The following is a 14,937-nucleotide window of genomic DNA, read 5'->3' as shown; positions in this document are numbered from 1 at the left end:
CTACTACTACTACTACTACTACTACTACTAGGTTATTAGCTATAAGGGAAACAGTGGGTAGGCATTTACTTGCACACCATTTAGATGGCAAGAAAGTTACTACAGCAGCCTATGAACACATGGAGGGCGAGAGCAGGGATAAAGGAACAGCAAATAAGTTGCCTTCCAAATGTTGTGGACTCCAACTAGGACTCCAACTACCATCAGCCCCAGTCAACCTGGCAATGGTCAGGGATGATGGGAATTGTAGTCCACAATGTTTGGGAGGCTATTTCTGCCTTACATGATTTCTGTTTTTTTTTAAAAAACAGCTATTCATTGTCTTCCTGAGTGATTGTTTCCTGCCTGAACTGTTCTTTCAATTACTTTATTTATACAGGTATGGTTTGTTTTAAATATAATTATTGCTAATTAAACTTAACTGAAGGTGTTCCTTCAGTCCTTCCCCCACCCCTATCGAACAGGAAGCACACAGAAACGTTAAAACAGATGTTGGGGCAAACCTGTTGTTTTACAGCACTGACTGCAGAGGTGCTTTCTGCTGCAATTGTATGCTGCGCTGCTCTGAATTAGAATACCCTCCAGACTATAGACAACTGTTCTTTTAAGATAGTTGAATATGGCAAAATTTCACGGCAGAAACTGCTGAATATTCTCTCCCATGCCTCTCTTATCAGTCACGTGCAGGCCTCCTGAATCACAAGATTTAGGGGGTTTTTTGCTCAGTTAATCCCATGTAAAGCTAATTAATAATTTTGCGGTGCTGTTCCTGCTGGGGCAAAGCAGCTGCAGCTGCAATATCAGGAGCTAACTACATGTTATGTGTAAACTGGTATAATAGAGTAATCTGAAAAGAAAACAGCTTTGGTGCCAGTAATTTTGAGTGGATAAGCACTAAGGGGGAGTGGTTGTTAACCCTTTTTCTGTTCCCTTTTTCTCCTTTTCAGTTTGCCAGCTGCTTTCCTTAAAAAAAAAAAAGGCTTTGGAGCTGCAAAACACATGACATGTAGTTAGCCCCTCGGCACAGGTGATATTTGCAAATGAATTGAATAGTTTTGCTAATTTATTGGTGCTTAAATAACAGTTAAGGAAGAAAAATCAATATTCGATAATGAGGCTTCCTGTATATCTGTTAGGGAGCATTATCAATAATTGTGTACCCATTAAAAAGTTTCATAGTTTGTATTCTTATTAATGTGTGGGGAATATAGCCAAGGGTTATTTACTGCAAGGCCATTCAGATAGTCTTTGCTTTGCTTGTTGAACAGTAGGCATTTTAATAATTTGTTTTTTGTTAAGCCAGTGACATCACTTTCCATTTCATTCTATGCAAAAACTTTTATGATTTTTAAAAAATAAATTGGATGAATCTATTTGGTAAATCTTGGCAGTTAAATCATGGAGTTAAATTAAGCCCCCTGCCTCCCTTTTAAAATTAGTTGCTTTACAGCACAATCCTCTGCATGTTTACTTAGAAGTAAGTCCCATTGTGTTCAGTGGGACTTAGTCCTTTGTAAGCGCTTATAAGTTTGCAGCATTACTAAGCTGGATAACTGGATATCTTACACTTTATGTTGGTCTGTTCATCTTAAGTCGGCTAAGGTTTTCTTTTATGTTGCTTGCTATAATAAATTAAATGTGTGTAGGGAGAAATATGAGGTTCAGGCAGTTACTGCATGAGCAGCAGCTTCATCCATGTGCTTTGGTGTTCAAATAAATTCTTGCAACACATTTCAAATGCAATGTTGTACAAAGTTTCCTTTTGGATCCCCCCCCCCCCCGCCGCTTTTACATGGAGACAAAGTCCATGTAGGGTGGAAGGTGAGGGGAGCAGCCCTTTTTTCCCTGCTCCTTAACACTTCACAACTATAGGTCATAACTTTGGCCGTGTCAATTAATTGTATTTGTAGTATAAAACTGTGTATCGATAAACATTCACCTGCGCTGTGAATCTGCCTATTAAAGGTGAAGAGCTCTGCGAGTGCGGCTTTCTCCCGATTGAAGTGCAGTGTTTGAGGACTGGGACATTCGCAGGGAAACCAAAATGCTTGTTTACAAAGCTATGGTAGTACCAACCTTACTATATGCTTGTGAAACATGGACCACTTATAACCGCCATCTCCAACTCCTTGAAAGATTCCATCAACGGGGTGTCTGAAAAATTTTACACATCACTTGGGAAGACAGGCGAACTAATATCAGTGTACTGGAAGAAGCAAAGGTCACCATTGTTGAAGCAATGATTCTTCAACATCAACTTTGTTGGACTGGTCATGTTGTGCGGATGTCTGATGATCGTCTTCCAAAGCACCTACTCTATTCCGAAATTAAAAATGGAAAGCGTAATGCTGGTGGTCAACAAAAGAGGTTTAAAGACTGTCTCAAGGCAAATCTTTAAAAATGTAGTATAAACACTGACAACTGGGAAACAGTGGCCTGCGAGCGCTCCAGTTGGAGAACAGCCTTTACTAAAGGTGTCGTGGGCTTTGAAGACACTCGAACTCAGGACACAAGGGAGAAACGTGCTAAGAGGAAGGCACACTTGGCAAATCCACACCAAGATCAACTCCTACCCAGAAACCAATGTCCCCACTGTGGAAGGACGTGTGGCTCCAGAATTGGCCTCCACAGTCACTTAAGGACTCATTGTTAAAACTGTGTTTATGGAAGACAGTCTTACTCAGCTATGAGTGATCGCCAAAGAAGAAGAAAAAGAAGGAATCTGCCTATTCTTAAGAATTGCTAGACTCCTGGTTTCCCCCAATCCCAGTGTGCCACATCGCAGGTGGGTGGTGCCCCATCGCCTGTCAATCACCTGATATTACTATGGCACCAGAGGACCAGTTTTTCCTTTGAACCATTGCAAGCTGTGGTGCATAGGGACAGCCTAGCCAAGTAAGGCTTGACATTGCCACCTATCAGCTGATAGCAAGTGACTCCAAGCCTGCTTCCTGCAGGGATCCACTGTGTGACCAAGTTCCCCACAAGGCTTGAAGTGATAGGAGGTTTAGCCTATTGGAGTTTGCCATATCCCCACTTTGGGCAGGGGCCAGCTGTATTGTCCTTCCTGTTCCCCAGTTGTTCAGCCAATCCCAGCTCTGTGCCAGTCAGCTGATTAGCAGGACAGGAAGCTTCCCTTGCCACTGCACAATTTGGAGCACACTTCAAGGTTGACACCTCTGTACTGACAGGCCATGTCCCTAGCTGCCCCAATCCTAATATCACATATGACATCAGGGTGTGGGGCAGGCGGGGAAATGGCCTCACGGGCTAAATAGGACCCATGCTGGACTTATTTAGGCTAGCAGGCCAGGTATTCCCCACCCTTATGGGATAAAAGTTAATGTGGAAAAGAGTCGTCTTTTCTGCATCTATTAGAAGCATCTTCCTTGATGTGGCTGTATTATTAATACTACTTTTTTCATACCCTTTTGTTTAAATAAAAGCAGTCTGATATGCACTGTTCCTACACCACCTCTATTCATTTTGAAAAAGTATCCCCTCCTCTGTTTTTTCAGGCTTTCTGTCAAAATTTAAAATGACCTTTAGTTTTTCCTGTTACGAATTGTTCAAAGATTTAAGCCTGTTTACTCATTAACAGTCAGAAACTTGAGATACTTAGTAGAGAACCACTTCCTTTTTTTAAAGACACTTCTTTACTGTGGCGCATTACTGAAATAATGTGTCGGCTTCAGCTGTAGCAGCAGTTGCGACTGTTACTGGTCTGATATAGCTTGATTGCATTATATCAGGCATTGGTAACTTCAAGAATGGATTACAGTACTGCATTGCATACTATGTGGGGCTTCCCTTGCGCTTGAGCCGGAAAACTGTAGCTAGTGCAGAATGCTGCAGCACAATTGCTGACAAGAGTCAGATTCTGTCAACATATTCCACCTCTGCTCAGAGATCTGAACTGGGTGCTGACCAGTTACGGGTCCAGGTTCAAAGTGTTGTTATTGGTATATAAAAACCTCAACAGTTTGAGACCCAGTTTACTTGGATTCACCTTTGACTCTGATGTGCCTGCTTGACCACTTTTGTCAAGTCTACCCAGACATGCAATTTTATGCATATTTGTTTTCAAATTACTTTAATATTAGTGGCATTACTAATGTTTTTTTTATAAGTTTGTGTGTGTCTATATATGTGTGTGTGTGTGTGTTGATTTGTTGATTTTATCTGTAATTTCGTAACTATTCACACTATTTTATGTAAACTGCTTTAAAGATGTTCCATTTTAGAATTAAACAGTCTACAAATTCTGTTAAATAAATAGATGGGTTTTTGTTTTTAATAGAACACATTGTGGTTCTGTGGTCAGGTTTCAACTATCACTCTTGAAATTGCCACTCCCAGTGCTGCTCATTGGGTATTACCTCACCTCAGATTTTGAAATATTTTTCTAGCTCTGTCAACAATCCATAATTCTTCCTGGCAGTAATTTTCAGAAAGAAGAAAAACCCTCCTTCCTGTATGTGTGAAATTCTGCACCCCTTTTCTTGAAATGACTCCCACTTCCAGTTCTTTGAACAGAATTTGGAACCTGGACAGAGCAAGTCTGTTCTTACTATTCAGCAGTGACTAGCCTCCCAGCTAACAGCAACTTCCATCCATCAGTCCTAGTGAGCATGGCCAACGATGAGGGATGGTGGGAGCTATTCAACAATGCCTGGATGGGCACACATTTCCCCAACTGTACTGTGGTAGAATCAACACTGCTGGAGGGTGAAAGATTTCGAAATAGAATGCAACCAGCTCGAATGAAGGAAAATGTGGCATATGCCTATTCATTGTCAACAGCACCTCAACATGAGACAAAAACAGCCCCCCACCACCACTGCACCCATCTACAATGCAGATTGGGTGTGTAATAGACCATGGCATCGCACAAATTGGGTGGCTCGCTGTTGAGAAACAGACTTGCATTCATGCTAATGTAGCCATTGTAATGGCAGACAAGAGTACTTCAGTAATACTACTAAGGGCTCATCCAGGGAGACCTCATGTTGAGGATCAAGAGTGGCTTCAGCACTTACTGATCTCCCACAGGGTAAATATTCAGGATGCTTCAGTCCATAATGGTTGCTGATGATCACCATTGTTAATAAAGACTGCAGCAGGACTAGCTGTTTGGCTCTCTCCATACTAATAGCATGGCTTCTCTGGGGACAAGGTACTTTTCTGTTCCCACACTCTTTGCTGTGTGCCGTGGTGCCAGATCAGAAGGACTGGGAGCTGTTGCCTAGATGAACCTTTGCTTTCTTGCATCTTGTCTCCCATCAAGCAGATTAAAAAGGAAACTGTACTGTACCATGTTCGTTCCCTGCCCCGACCTGCTGCTGCTTCACAGCTCCAGTTCGGCAGATTTATCTAATTCCTTCAGTGGAACAGGGGCATCATCCACAACGTTAGTCTTGTAAAAACAATATCAAATTCAAGGCATTGTTACATGTTATTAATAAACAAGATCTAGGAAAGCGGGCAACATGCCACGTTATCAAATTCCCCTATTACAAATATACTTCGAAGCTCATGTTGCCATTTAATATAAATAACAATCCCCAAATATCTATAAAACCAACCTGCCTGAAGGGCATGCTTTTATTTGATGTCATGCTAATCAGTTTTGGTGTGCCAGAAATTACAGCTGCTGATGGTCCATCTGTTTTGTATTTATCTTATGTGATAAGTGGTGTTTATTTGATAAGAATCAATGCGATGAATGTTTATGAAATGAAACCATTTTTTTTGTCTCACTAAATCATAAAATCAATTGTTTTTGTCTCACTAAATCACACCCACGAGTGCCATAAAGTATATCCTGGCATAAATTTAACAATGAATACCTTGGAAGTGGTGTTAGAAAGTGGAGACGCATTTTTCACGCTAGCTTTCAGATGTATAGTACTGCACTTTCTGTACTTCAGTAATCCTACTAATTATTCATAGTGATTTAACAAACCTTTAGGTTAAGTATGCTATGGTGTGATTATCTGGAAATGCTCCCGCATTGTTTAAAACTCATTTCAGTTTAAAACAGCCTTCATCAACCTGGATTCCAGCCTTCCAAGTTGGCAAAGGCTGGTTTGGAACACGGTTGGTTCCTGTCCTATCGCATGAGATTGAGCCAAGCACCATGCTCCAAATTCTGGAGGAATTTTAAAAAATATTGGTGATCTATATGTACAAGAAGCAAATTCTGTATGTGTGCCATGCTGTGGAGTGCTGTGGTCATTTGGAGAAGAAGAAGAAGAATGTTAGTTCTATCAGTTCTATCAGTTCCTCAGCACTTTGCTACCATTAGTACCTTAGCATGTATGACTGCATCTGCAGTGGTATACCTTGGTTCTCAAACGCCTTGGTACTCAAACAACATGAAACCCAAACACTACAAACCCAGTGTTCTGTTTTGCAAACTCTTCTTGGAAGTCAAACGTGCTCCGTTTTGAGTGTTATGCTTCTGATTTGAGTGCCACTCTTCCATTTTGAGTACCACACTTCTGTGCTGAGGTCTGTCTGTTTTTGCTATTGATTTTGAGATCTGTTTTTGGTGACTGTGTGGAACCCAGTTCAGCTACTGATTGATTGATTGTGTGACTGCACATTATTTATTGATTTCATTTTATGGATCAGTGGTCTTGTTAGATAATATAAGTCGTGTTAAATTGTTGTTTTAGGGGATTTAAAAAGTATGGAACAGATTAATCCATTTTGCATCACTTTCTATGGGAAAGCATGCCTTGGTTTTGGAACGCTTTGGTTTTGGAACAGACTTCCAGAACGGATTAAGTTTGAGAACCAAGGTACCACTGTATGTCTTTTTTTTTGTAAACACCTTTCCAGGCAGAGACAAAAGTGTGGGATGTAGTAGTTCAGAGGTAGGACTGTCTCCTCTAGTGTGGATTTGGAGAATGGGAAAATTCTATTAAAGAAACCAAGGCCAAGCCTAATATGTGCATTAAAGAATATGATTATAGCATGTTTCCACAAGTTACTGCATTGGGCCATTTTATTGGCTTATAGGAATCAAGCAGCAGTGCTTAGAGTCTGTGCATTCTCTTGCGTGGCTATAGTACTTGACCCAATTTCTGGTACTAACAGGAATTTATTAGCCTGTGAACACCTACCCAGTAGAGACAGAAACAGAGACGGGGGGCGGTCCCAAAGGCTTGCTGAATGTTTCTGTGCCAATTTTTGAGACACCGTGCAGTGCATCATATTCCTGGTAATTTGGGGGATTTCGGTGAAACGTGACTGATTCTGACAGGCAACGGGCAGCCTAGCTGGCAAGAGGAGGATGCCGTTTTAGCCGCAGTGGTGCAAAACTTCAGTTATGCTTCTAAATTTAAGCGGCCTCTTAGAACGGAGCTGCCCAACTGATAACCTCATATTTATCTCATAAATATTAAACAGCTTGAACTGCACATTAGTCAGCTATGCCTAGCGGGGCCTTGGTGGCTCTTGCTCTCCCTAGCAATTACCGTATCAGCGCAGATCATTGGCCTGTTCCTTCGCCTACTGCTCATTTATGGTAATCGGAGGCATTGTGGGGGCTGTGCTGCAAAAACGTTCTTGTTACAGGGGCAATAGTCATAAACTCATGGCTGAGGTTGTTTCTATCCAGTAGAGAGCGGGGTGATTCTGCTCCCTATTAATCAGAGACTGGTTAATTTTTCTTCACAATTGGCAATGCGTTAAAAAGCTGTTGGCTAGGAGAAGCTAATTAGAATCCTCAATTGCAGAGTGTTGAATAAATAGCTACCATTCATCAAGTCGGGGTGTTTTTTCCTTGCAGCATGGAATTATTCTGAGTCCTGTCCTGATCCATGTTTATTTTGAAGTCCATTTGATTTCAGAAGGGACTTACTTGGGATTCAAGCCTGAACTTGTTTTCCTGGATACTTTTTGAATTCTTTTTAAATAAACCAACTCAGCCACACTTCTGAAATGTGTGTGTGATTAATGATAAATAAGAATGGGTGATAAAACTAAAGTCAAACCTCGGGTGTCAAACGTAATTCATTCCAGAAGCCCGTTCAGCTTCCAAAACTTTGGAGAACTGAATCATGGCTTCTGATTGGTTGCAAGAGCTTCCTGCACTCAGCGGAAGTCGCATCAGATGTTCGGCTTCCGAAAAATGTTAAACTGGAGCATTTACTTCCGGGTTTTCAGCGTTCGGGAGCCGAATTGTTTGAAAACAGAGCTGAAAACAGAGCTGAGGTTTGACGGTATTTTTCTATGAATTTTGCATGCCGACATTAACTTCCTCTTTTTCTTTTCATTTTACAAAGTCTTCAATGGGGGAGGGGGGTGAAATAATGAGAGTTGACTGTCATTTGATCACATGTATCATGCGTGGCCAGATACACCAGGAAGCCAAGTCTGTAACGGCTGCTAGATTACAAAGCAGCATGGTAGGTGCTGGAATGAGTCAGGAGCAAAGCACCTGCAATTCTGTCCCCAGAAATGTGCATTTGCTTGTTCACAGTCTGACCTTGTGTAAAGTGTGAACCAGGCCACTTCTGCACCTTATTTACAAAGAAAGTGAGAGTGCTTTTTTGCTACAGAATTATATATATACACACACACACACACACACACACACACACACACACACACAGACAGACACTGGTACCTCGGGCTACATACGCTTCAGGTTACATACTCTTCAGGTTACATACGCTTCAGGTTACAGACTCCACTAACCCAGAAATCGTGCTTCAGGTTAAGAACTTTGCTTCAGGATGAGAACAGAAATCGTGCTCCAGCGGGATTTTGCCTGCTACCGATTTTCCACCCTGCTGTATATTGAGTCATTCTCACATGTAACAGTAACAAGGTTATGACTTATGCAATCTTCCCCATCACAATCATGTGTCTGGTGTGTGCTTTCTTCGGTACTTTAGTATTCTGCAGCCTTTGCTGTATTCCTTGCCTGCTAGGAGATAATTTTGCTCATTTGTTACTGTTTTGAGCAAGGCATGTTGGCTAGAAAGGGTACGCTCCACAAAGCAGGCAGCAAGCTGACTTTTAGTTCTTTGACAGAATTGTGTAAGCATCAGAGGTGAATTGAAAAGATTGAATATTCTGTGGAAATTTCTCCATACACTGTTTGGGTGGTGGGCTCCAATGAATCAAACTTCTTCAATGGCCAGTGAAGTCATGTTGGATCTCAAGGAGAGGGCTACATGCTTTACTGAACTCTGATGCTGGGGTGCCTTCAGATTGTCAGCATTTTGTGGGAGGGGTTCAAACGTACTGGGAAATTTAGGTTTGTGCAATTAGAATGGACTAGAGTGATCTGTTGCCTTCATGCAACAAATCCACTTTAAAAAATAAATGGTTTTTTTGCTGTTAGGAAAGTGACTAAGAAATACACTGAAAGGCGTGGAATGAATGAATGATTTAAAGGAAGACATATAAACACCCCACATGCTAATTAGGATGAGCACTCACTCATTGATTTATAACCTTTCTATAAACAAATCAGAACAAATGTTCAATAAAGACTAAATAAAATCTAGGTTTGATGTAAGCTTTGTGTGAACAAATCAGGATGACTGCTGAGTAAGTGGGATATTATTTCTTTGGAGTAGGAAAATGACACTGCAAGAGCAGTATAGGTGATCAGTGACCAGCCTTAGAGGGGGGCTATATCTGAGAACAACTAGTCTTATCAAAATGCTTTGAAAATGAAATGGTTTATTTCAGTAATAATAATAGGAGAAAAGCTACAATTAGTAGTAAAAGAATGAAACTCCAGGGCATCCCTTTTATGTTGCAGAAAAGTTTGTGACGTTTTTGGTAGGCACTGAGGCTCACTGCTCTCACCCTTGCCTGATTTTTGTTTTTCAGATGGAGGAAACATGTGAAGATATAGATCAGATGTTCAGCGATTTATTGGGGGAAATGGATTTGCTGACACAGGTAAGTTATGCTTTCTTAGCTGATTTGGAGAACTGGTAAAAGAAAGTAAAAAAGAAGGAATAAAGAATCCTCCTTCCTGTCTCCATTCATCGTTGTTCTTTCTTACTAAATATAATTATTTCAACATACCGAGATTGATTCCTCATCTTCTGCCCCCACGTTGCCCATGAAATAACCAGTACCAGTCGCAAGAGGCTTTTTGCAGCTGAAGCAAAACATCACAGTGCCTGTTGTGCTAGACCAGCAGCACACCTATCCACATTTTTTTAAAAGAAAGGACACTACAGTCATACCTTGTAAGTCAAACAGCTTAGTTCCCAAACGTTTTGGCTCCTGAACTTCGCAAACCCGGAAGTGACTGTTCCAGTTTGTGAACTATTTTTGCAAGCCGAACGTCCGACAGGGCTTCCACGGCTTATAATTGGCTGCAGGAGCTTCCTGAAGCCAAGCAGAAGCCATGCTTTGGTTTTTGAACATTTTGAAAGTCAATTGGACTTCTGGAATGGGTTCTGTTTGACTTCCAAGGTATAACTGTATAACTATCCCTGCATGTGTTATGTGGGAATGGCGGATTTTATAGCAGAAACAGGTTACTATGTCGTTGGAGCACATATTTGCTCACTAAATTCTGCTTTCCCTCTTGTGGGGGGTGGGGAGACCCCGTATACAGGGGACCTTGTGTCTTTCATTTTCAGCCATTTGTCTGTTAAACCCTTCTCCTGCCCCTCCGCCAAGCTACTTTCCTTCCTGTAGGGGAGTTTAATTCCTTCCCTGGCCCACCTCTTCTGCTTCTGATTGGTGAGTCCTGCGGCTGCTTTTCCTTTAGAAAAAGAAACCTCTGGGAAATGGGTCGCATATATCCTTTGTAATGTCAAGTTGGCCTTTAGACTTCAGCGGAATGCTGGCAACGTAGCAAAATAAGACTCTCTGGCACAAATTACATAAATTTTGAAAGTGTAACTTGAAGCACTTAACCTGCCACTTCGGTTTTTATATATGAGTCCCTTGGCATAAAGCTTTATTTCTGATTTTTTTTATGGTGTTCAGATAGGTTCCGTCAGTTGTATTTTACTCTGTAGATTAGGAATTCTGCTGGAAGGAGCTTGCAAACCAATAAAATAAAATAAAATAAAATATTGTTCATACCACCCCAACCTCCACAGCAGTGCAAAATTCCAGGGCTGCAGGCTCCTACCCAAGGTTCATGTTTCCTTTGGAAATGAGGCACAGGGGAGACTGTGGTGTCTTTATGGCATAGGGTTTATGGACACAGATATACGGTATATAACCTGAGCCTGCCATGGAGGGGTTCAGATCATTGCCACTCCAAAAGGGCCTTGATTCTCCCATAGGCACACTCCTGGATTCAAAAGAGAAAATCAAACATGCTCCAAAATGTAGCTCTGACCCCCCTCTCCAGCTTGCTGATCTTTTCCAGACAACAACATCACTGCAAAAACTCCATCCTAAACTTCCCTTTTGTCTTTCGAACTAACTGACCTTTGGGAGGGACGGCAGCACTGAGCCACTTCCATTTTCCCAGCTAATGACTCATCCTGACTTGTATTTTAATATGCAAGAATAAATATCTAGCACCCCAGAATTAGAAGGGGGAGTCCAGGCACCCCACAAACATTATGATTTAATGGCACAGTGCTGGCTATCAGAACAGTAATCCCAATTCACTACAGTGGTACCTCGGGTTACATACGCTTCAGGTTACAGATGCTTCAGGTCACAGACTCCGCTAACCCAGAAATAGTACCTCGGGTTAAGAACTTTACTTCAGGGTGAGAACAGAAATCGTGTGGCGTGGCAGCAGCAGGAGGCCCCATTAGCTAAAGTGGTGCTTCAGGTTAAGAACAGTTTCAGGTTAAGAACGGACCTCCGGAACAAATTAAGTACGTAACCAGAGGTACCACTGTATTAAGTTTCTGGCTTCTTAATAATGGATTAGGTGTAAATGAGAAAATAGAATAGCCTGAAAACTAATAAATAACCTTTTCCATGTAGATATTGACACTGAGTCTGCTTTGTGATAGTGGCCACCATCACTGTTTCCCCAGTTTTGTCTCCCCACCTGCCCTCTAAGCTGCTATTTATCTTGCTGGGGAAACAAACAGCTCTTTTGTGGAAGGTGGTTTAAATCAGGGAAACAGCACAGGGGAAAGGATTTTTTAAACCCTGCAAGTGCCCTGGCAACTTAAGCTGTTGCTTTTAAAAAGATATATCAACATCAGGAGGTCCAATCATGGATCTTACATTTCTATTTTTTATTTTTTTACCTTAAGACAAACTAGATAGTATGTGAAATGCATGACATTTCACTTGTTTGTGTTTTGTTAGTGACTTGGGGATTTGGGGGGGATGGTTGAACAGAGCTGTGGAAGCGGGGAGGGGGAGAATGGCTTGTAGTCAAAAGTTTCCTGCCCCCCTTATGGTGTTCACACTGAATACATGATAAATAAACAACTCAAAACTCATTTCCCCCATGACATATGAAGCAGCATTCAAATGTGTTTGACGTCAAAGGTGGGGCAAGTTATTCTGGAGAAAGGGATGTTAAGACTACACTTCCAATCACAAAGCAAACGTCTTTCTATAGAGAATAACCAGCCCAGAAGATAAGTTTCTGGTCTTAGGATACCTTGAATAACTTTTCTACCATGACTTTTGCCAGTGACAGTGATATTTCCCCCCTTTCTTCATCAGAGTTTGGGAGTAGAAACACTCCCACCTCCACCCAGCAAAGCAGCCAATGAGGAATTTAGTTTTGCAGTTGGTTTTAAAGATTTAAATGGTGAGTATTTGTATTTTGTATTACTATGATCAGTTTGTCAGAGGAGGGGGCAAGCACTATTTAGCAAAAAGCTAAATGGACACTTTTCTCTTCTGAAACAATTCATTCATTTTGAATGTGTAAAATGACTTCGGTCTAACTCTTGAAACAATGAAAGGTTAAATTTTCTCTTTCTTTCAAAAAAGCGATCCTGTAAATTTTACCAGAGCTATAATTTGCTTTTGACTATGGTACTCAGGTTATTATATTTCATTTCTCTATGCAAATCTTAGCCTGGCTTTTAATACTCAGATGTAAATTCCTCTAGTACAGTATTCCCAGGTGCTCTTTTAAAAACTTGACTCTGTCACCTCCTTGGCTAGAAGCCATCCTTATTATAATCTGTGGAACAGCATCTACTCGCACTAGCGGAGCAAGTTGCACAAGATCAGTACTGAAATGATGCCTGAGATATCTTGTATTTCCCGCCCCTTAACAGAATCCTTAAACGCATTGGAAGATACCGATTTGGATGCTTTAATGTCTGATCTTGTAGCAGACATAAGTGAAGTGGAGAAAGCCACATTCCAAGAACAGAAAGACGCCTCTCATTTCCAACATGCTGCCAAGACTCAGGCTCCAGCAAATGCTCCTGTCGCCACTTATGCCCAGTCAAGTTTCCCAAATATTGCCGTTACCCAGGATGAGGATGAATTGCCACCACCTCCTCCAGAACTAGCCTTTGGTTTTCCTCCTCCTCCTCCACCTGCTCCAACCCAGCCTCCTGAACCACGCACTCAGGTGAGCAGAATCTGTCGCGGCTTAAAATTAGCCGCTATTTCTTTAATACGAAAGGAACTGAGTCAGCATGAGTCAGCTGCCTACAATGAATTGGCAAAGCCAGCATGACTCACGCAACCTTTCACCTACATATGCCTGTATATATAGAGTGGTCATTGATTGTATGTGGTGTGGGTTGGTTGGTAGCTGGTTGTGTTTGATATATATAAAGCTGTCGGTCATGGTTGGAGAAGACTTTTTTAAGAAAAAAAGCAGCATTCTGCAAAGTACTCTTTCTCAAGGACTCTTTGTGCCAACTTGGGTCCGAGGACCAGGCAAAGGAGGTCAGAACCTTTTCTTTTTCAAGCACTGACAGAATCTCATTTCAAAACTCTGCTAGGCTCTTGTTTTAATGTAGCCCTTCACCAGCCAGGTGTCCTCCATATACTTTGGACAGCAAGTTCCATCAGCCATAAAGTAAAGGGACCCCTGACCATTAGGTCCAGTTGCGGACGACTCTGGGGTTGCGGCGCTCATCTCGCTTTACTGGCCGAGGGAGCCGGCATACAGCTTCCGTGTCATGTGGCCAGCATGACTAAGCCACTTCTGGTGAACCAGAGCAGCACATGGAAACGCCATTTACCTTCCCGCCGGAGCGGTACCTATTTATCTACTTGCACTTTGACGTGCTTTCGAACTGCTAGGTTGGCAGGAGCAGGGACTGAACAACGGGAGCTCACCCCGTCGCAGGGATTCGAACCGCCAAACTTCTGATCAGCAAGTCCTAGGCTCTGTGGTTTAACCCACAGCGCCACCCTCCATCAGCCATAGCCAGCCTATAATGAGAGTTGTCACCTGGTGGAGGGCACCAGGTTAGCAAAGGCTGTTTTAACAATTCTGTAGATGTTTTCCGTAGCACCAAAAGAGAGAACCTAGAATAGCAAAATGAAAAGCCCTTCTGTTTTAGAAGCAAAATCACTTTCTCCTGACCTTCTCAAGTACAATCCAACTACCCCGAAAGTTTCTCTTGGCCAGAAAGCACAATATCAGGTATTTCATGTTGAGACAGCCCCATGTGGAGAAGTATAGTGGTTCTTTAGTCCAGAGAGCTACTACGTCCCCTTTGTCTTTCTGGTTTTGCCTGAGATCACGAAGCAGAGAGGTGAAGAATATGGAAGTTTTCCTGCTGAAGAGGCAGACTACTTTTCTGTATAAATTGAAATGTTAAGCGAAAACTGAGTTTGTACCTTCAGCAGGGCGAGAAACTCCAACGAATGGGTGTAAAAACATATCATCCTTGAATCAGACCAAAGACCTATTGAGTCCAGCAGGACATGAGTGGGATAGTACTTTCCTGCTCCTATTCAGAGAGCTACCATCTCTGATATTGGAGGCAACATATAGCCATAACAAATGTTGGAAGACTCAGAACAGATTAAAAAAAACAA

The 14,937-nt window shown here is 41.9% G+C and overlaps 1 protein-coding gene across 2 annotated transcripts in view; it reads left to right on the top strand.

The window, feature by feature from the left end:
* The window catches only part of APBB1IP (amyloid beta precursor protein binding family B member 1 interacting protein), a 51,433-nt gene that overhangs the window by 12,093 nt on the left and 24,403 nt on the right, over positions 1-14,937 (top strand). For both annotated transcript variants that reach the window (XM_083467463.1, XM_083467464.1), the window contains exons 2-4: positions 9,859-9,930; positions 12,643-12,730; positions 13,209-13,510. In XM_083467463.1, coding sequence (XP_083323589.1) covers positions 9,859-9,930; positions 12,643-12,730; positions 13,209-13,510 — 462 coding nt within the window. The remainder of the gene's footprint in view (positions 1-9,858; positions 9,931-12,642; positions 12,731-13,208; positions 13,511-14,937) is intronic.

Source organism: Podarcis liolepis, assembly GCF_965112155.1.
Source record: "Podarcis liolepis genome assembly, chromosome: 12".
Taxonomy (NCBI): Eukaryota; Metazoa; Chordata; class Lepidosauria; order Squamata; family Lacertidae; genus Podarcis; species Podarcis liolepis.
Note: the sequence above shows the minus strand (reverse complement) of the source record. Positions and strands in the feature narration are given on the sequence as shown.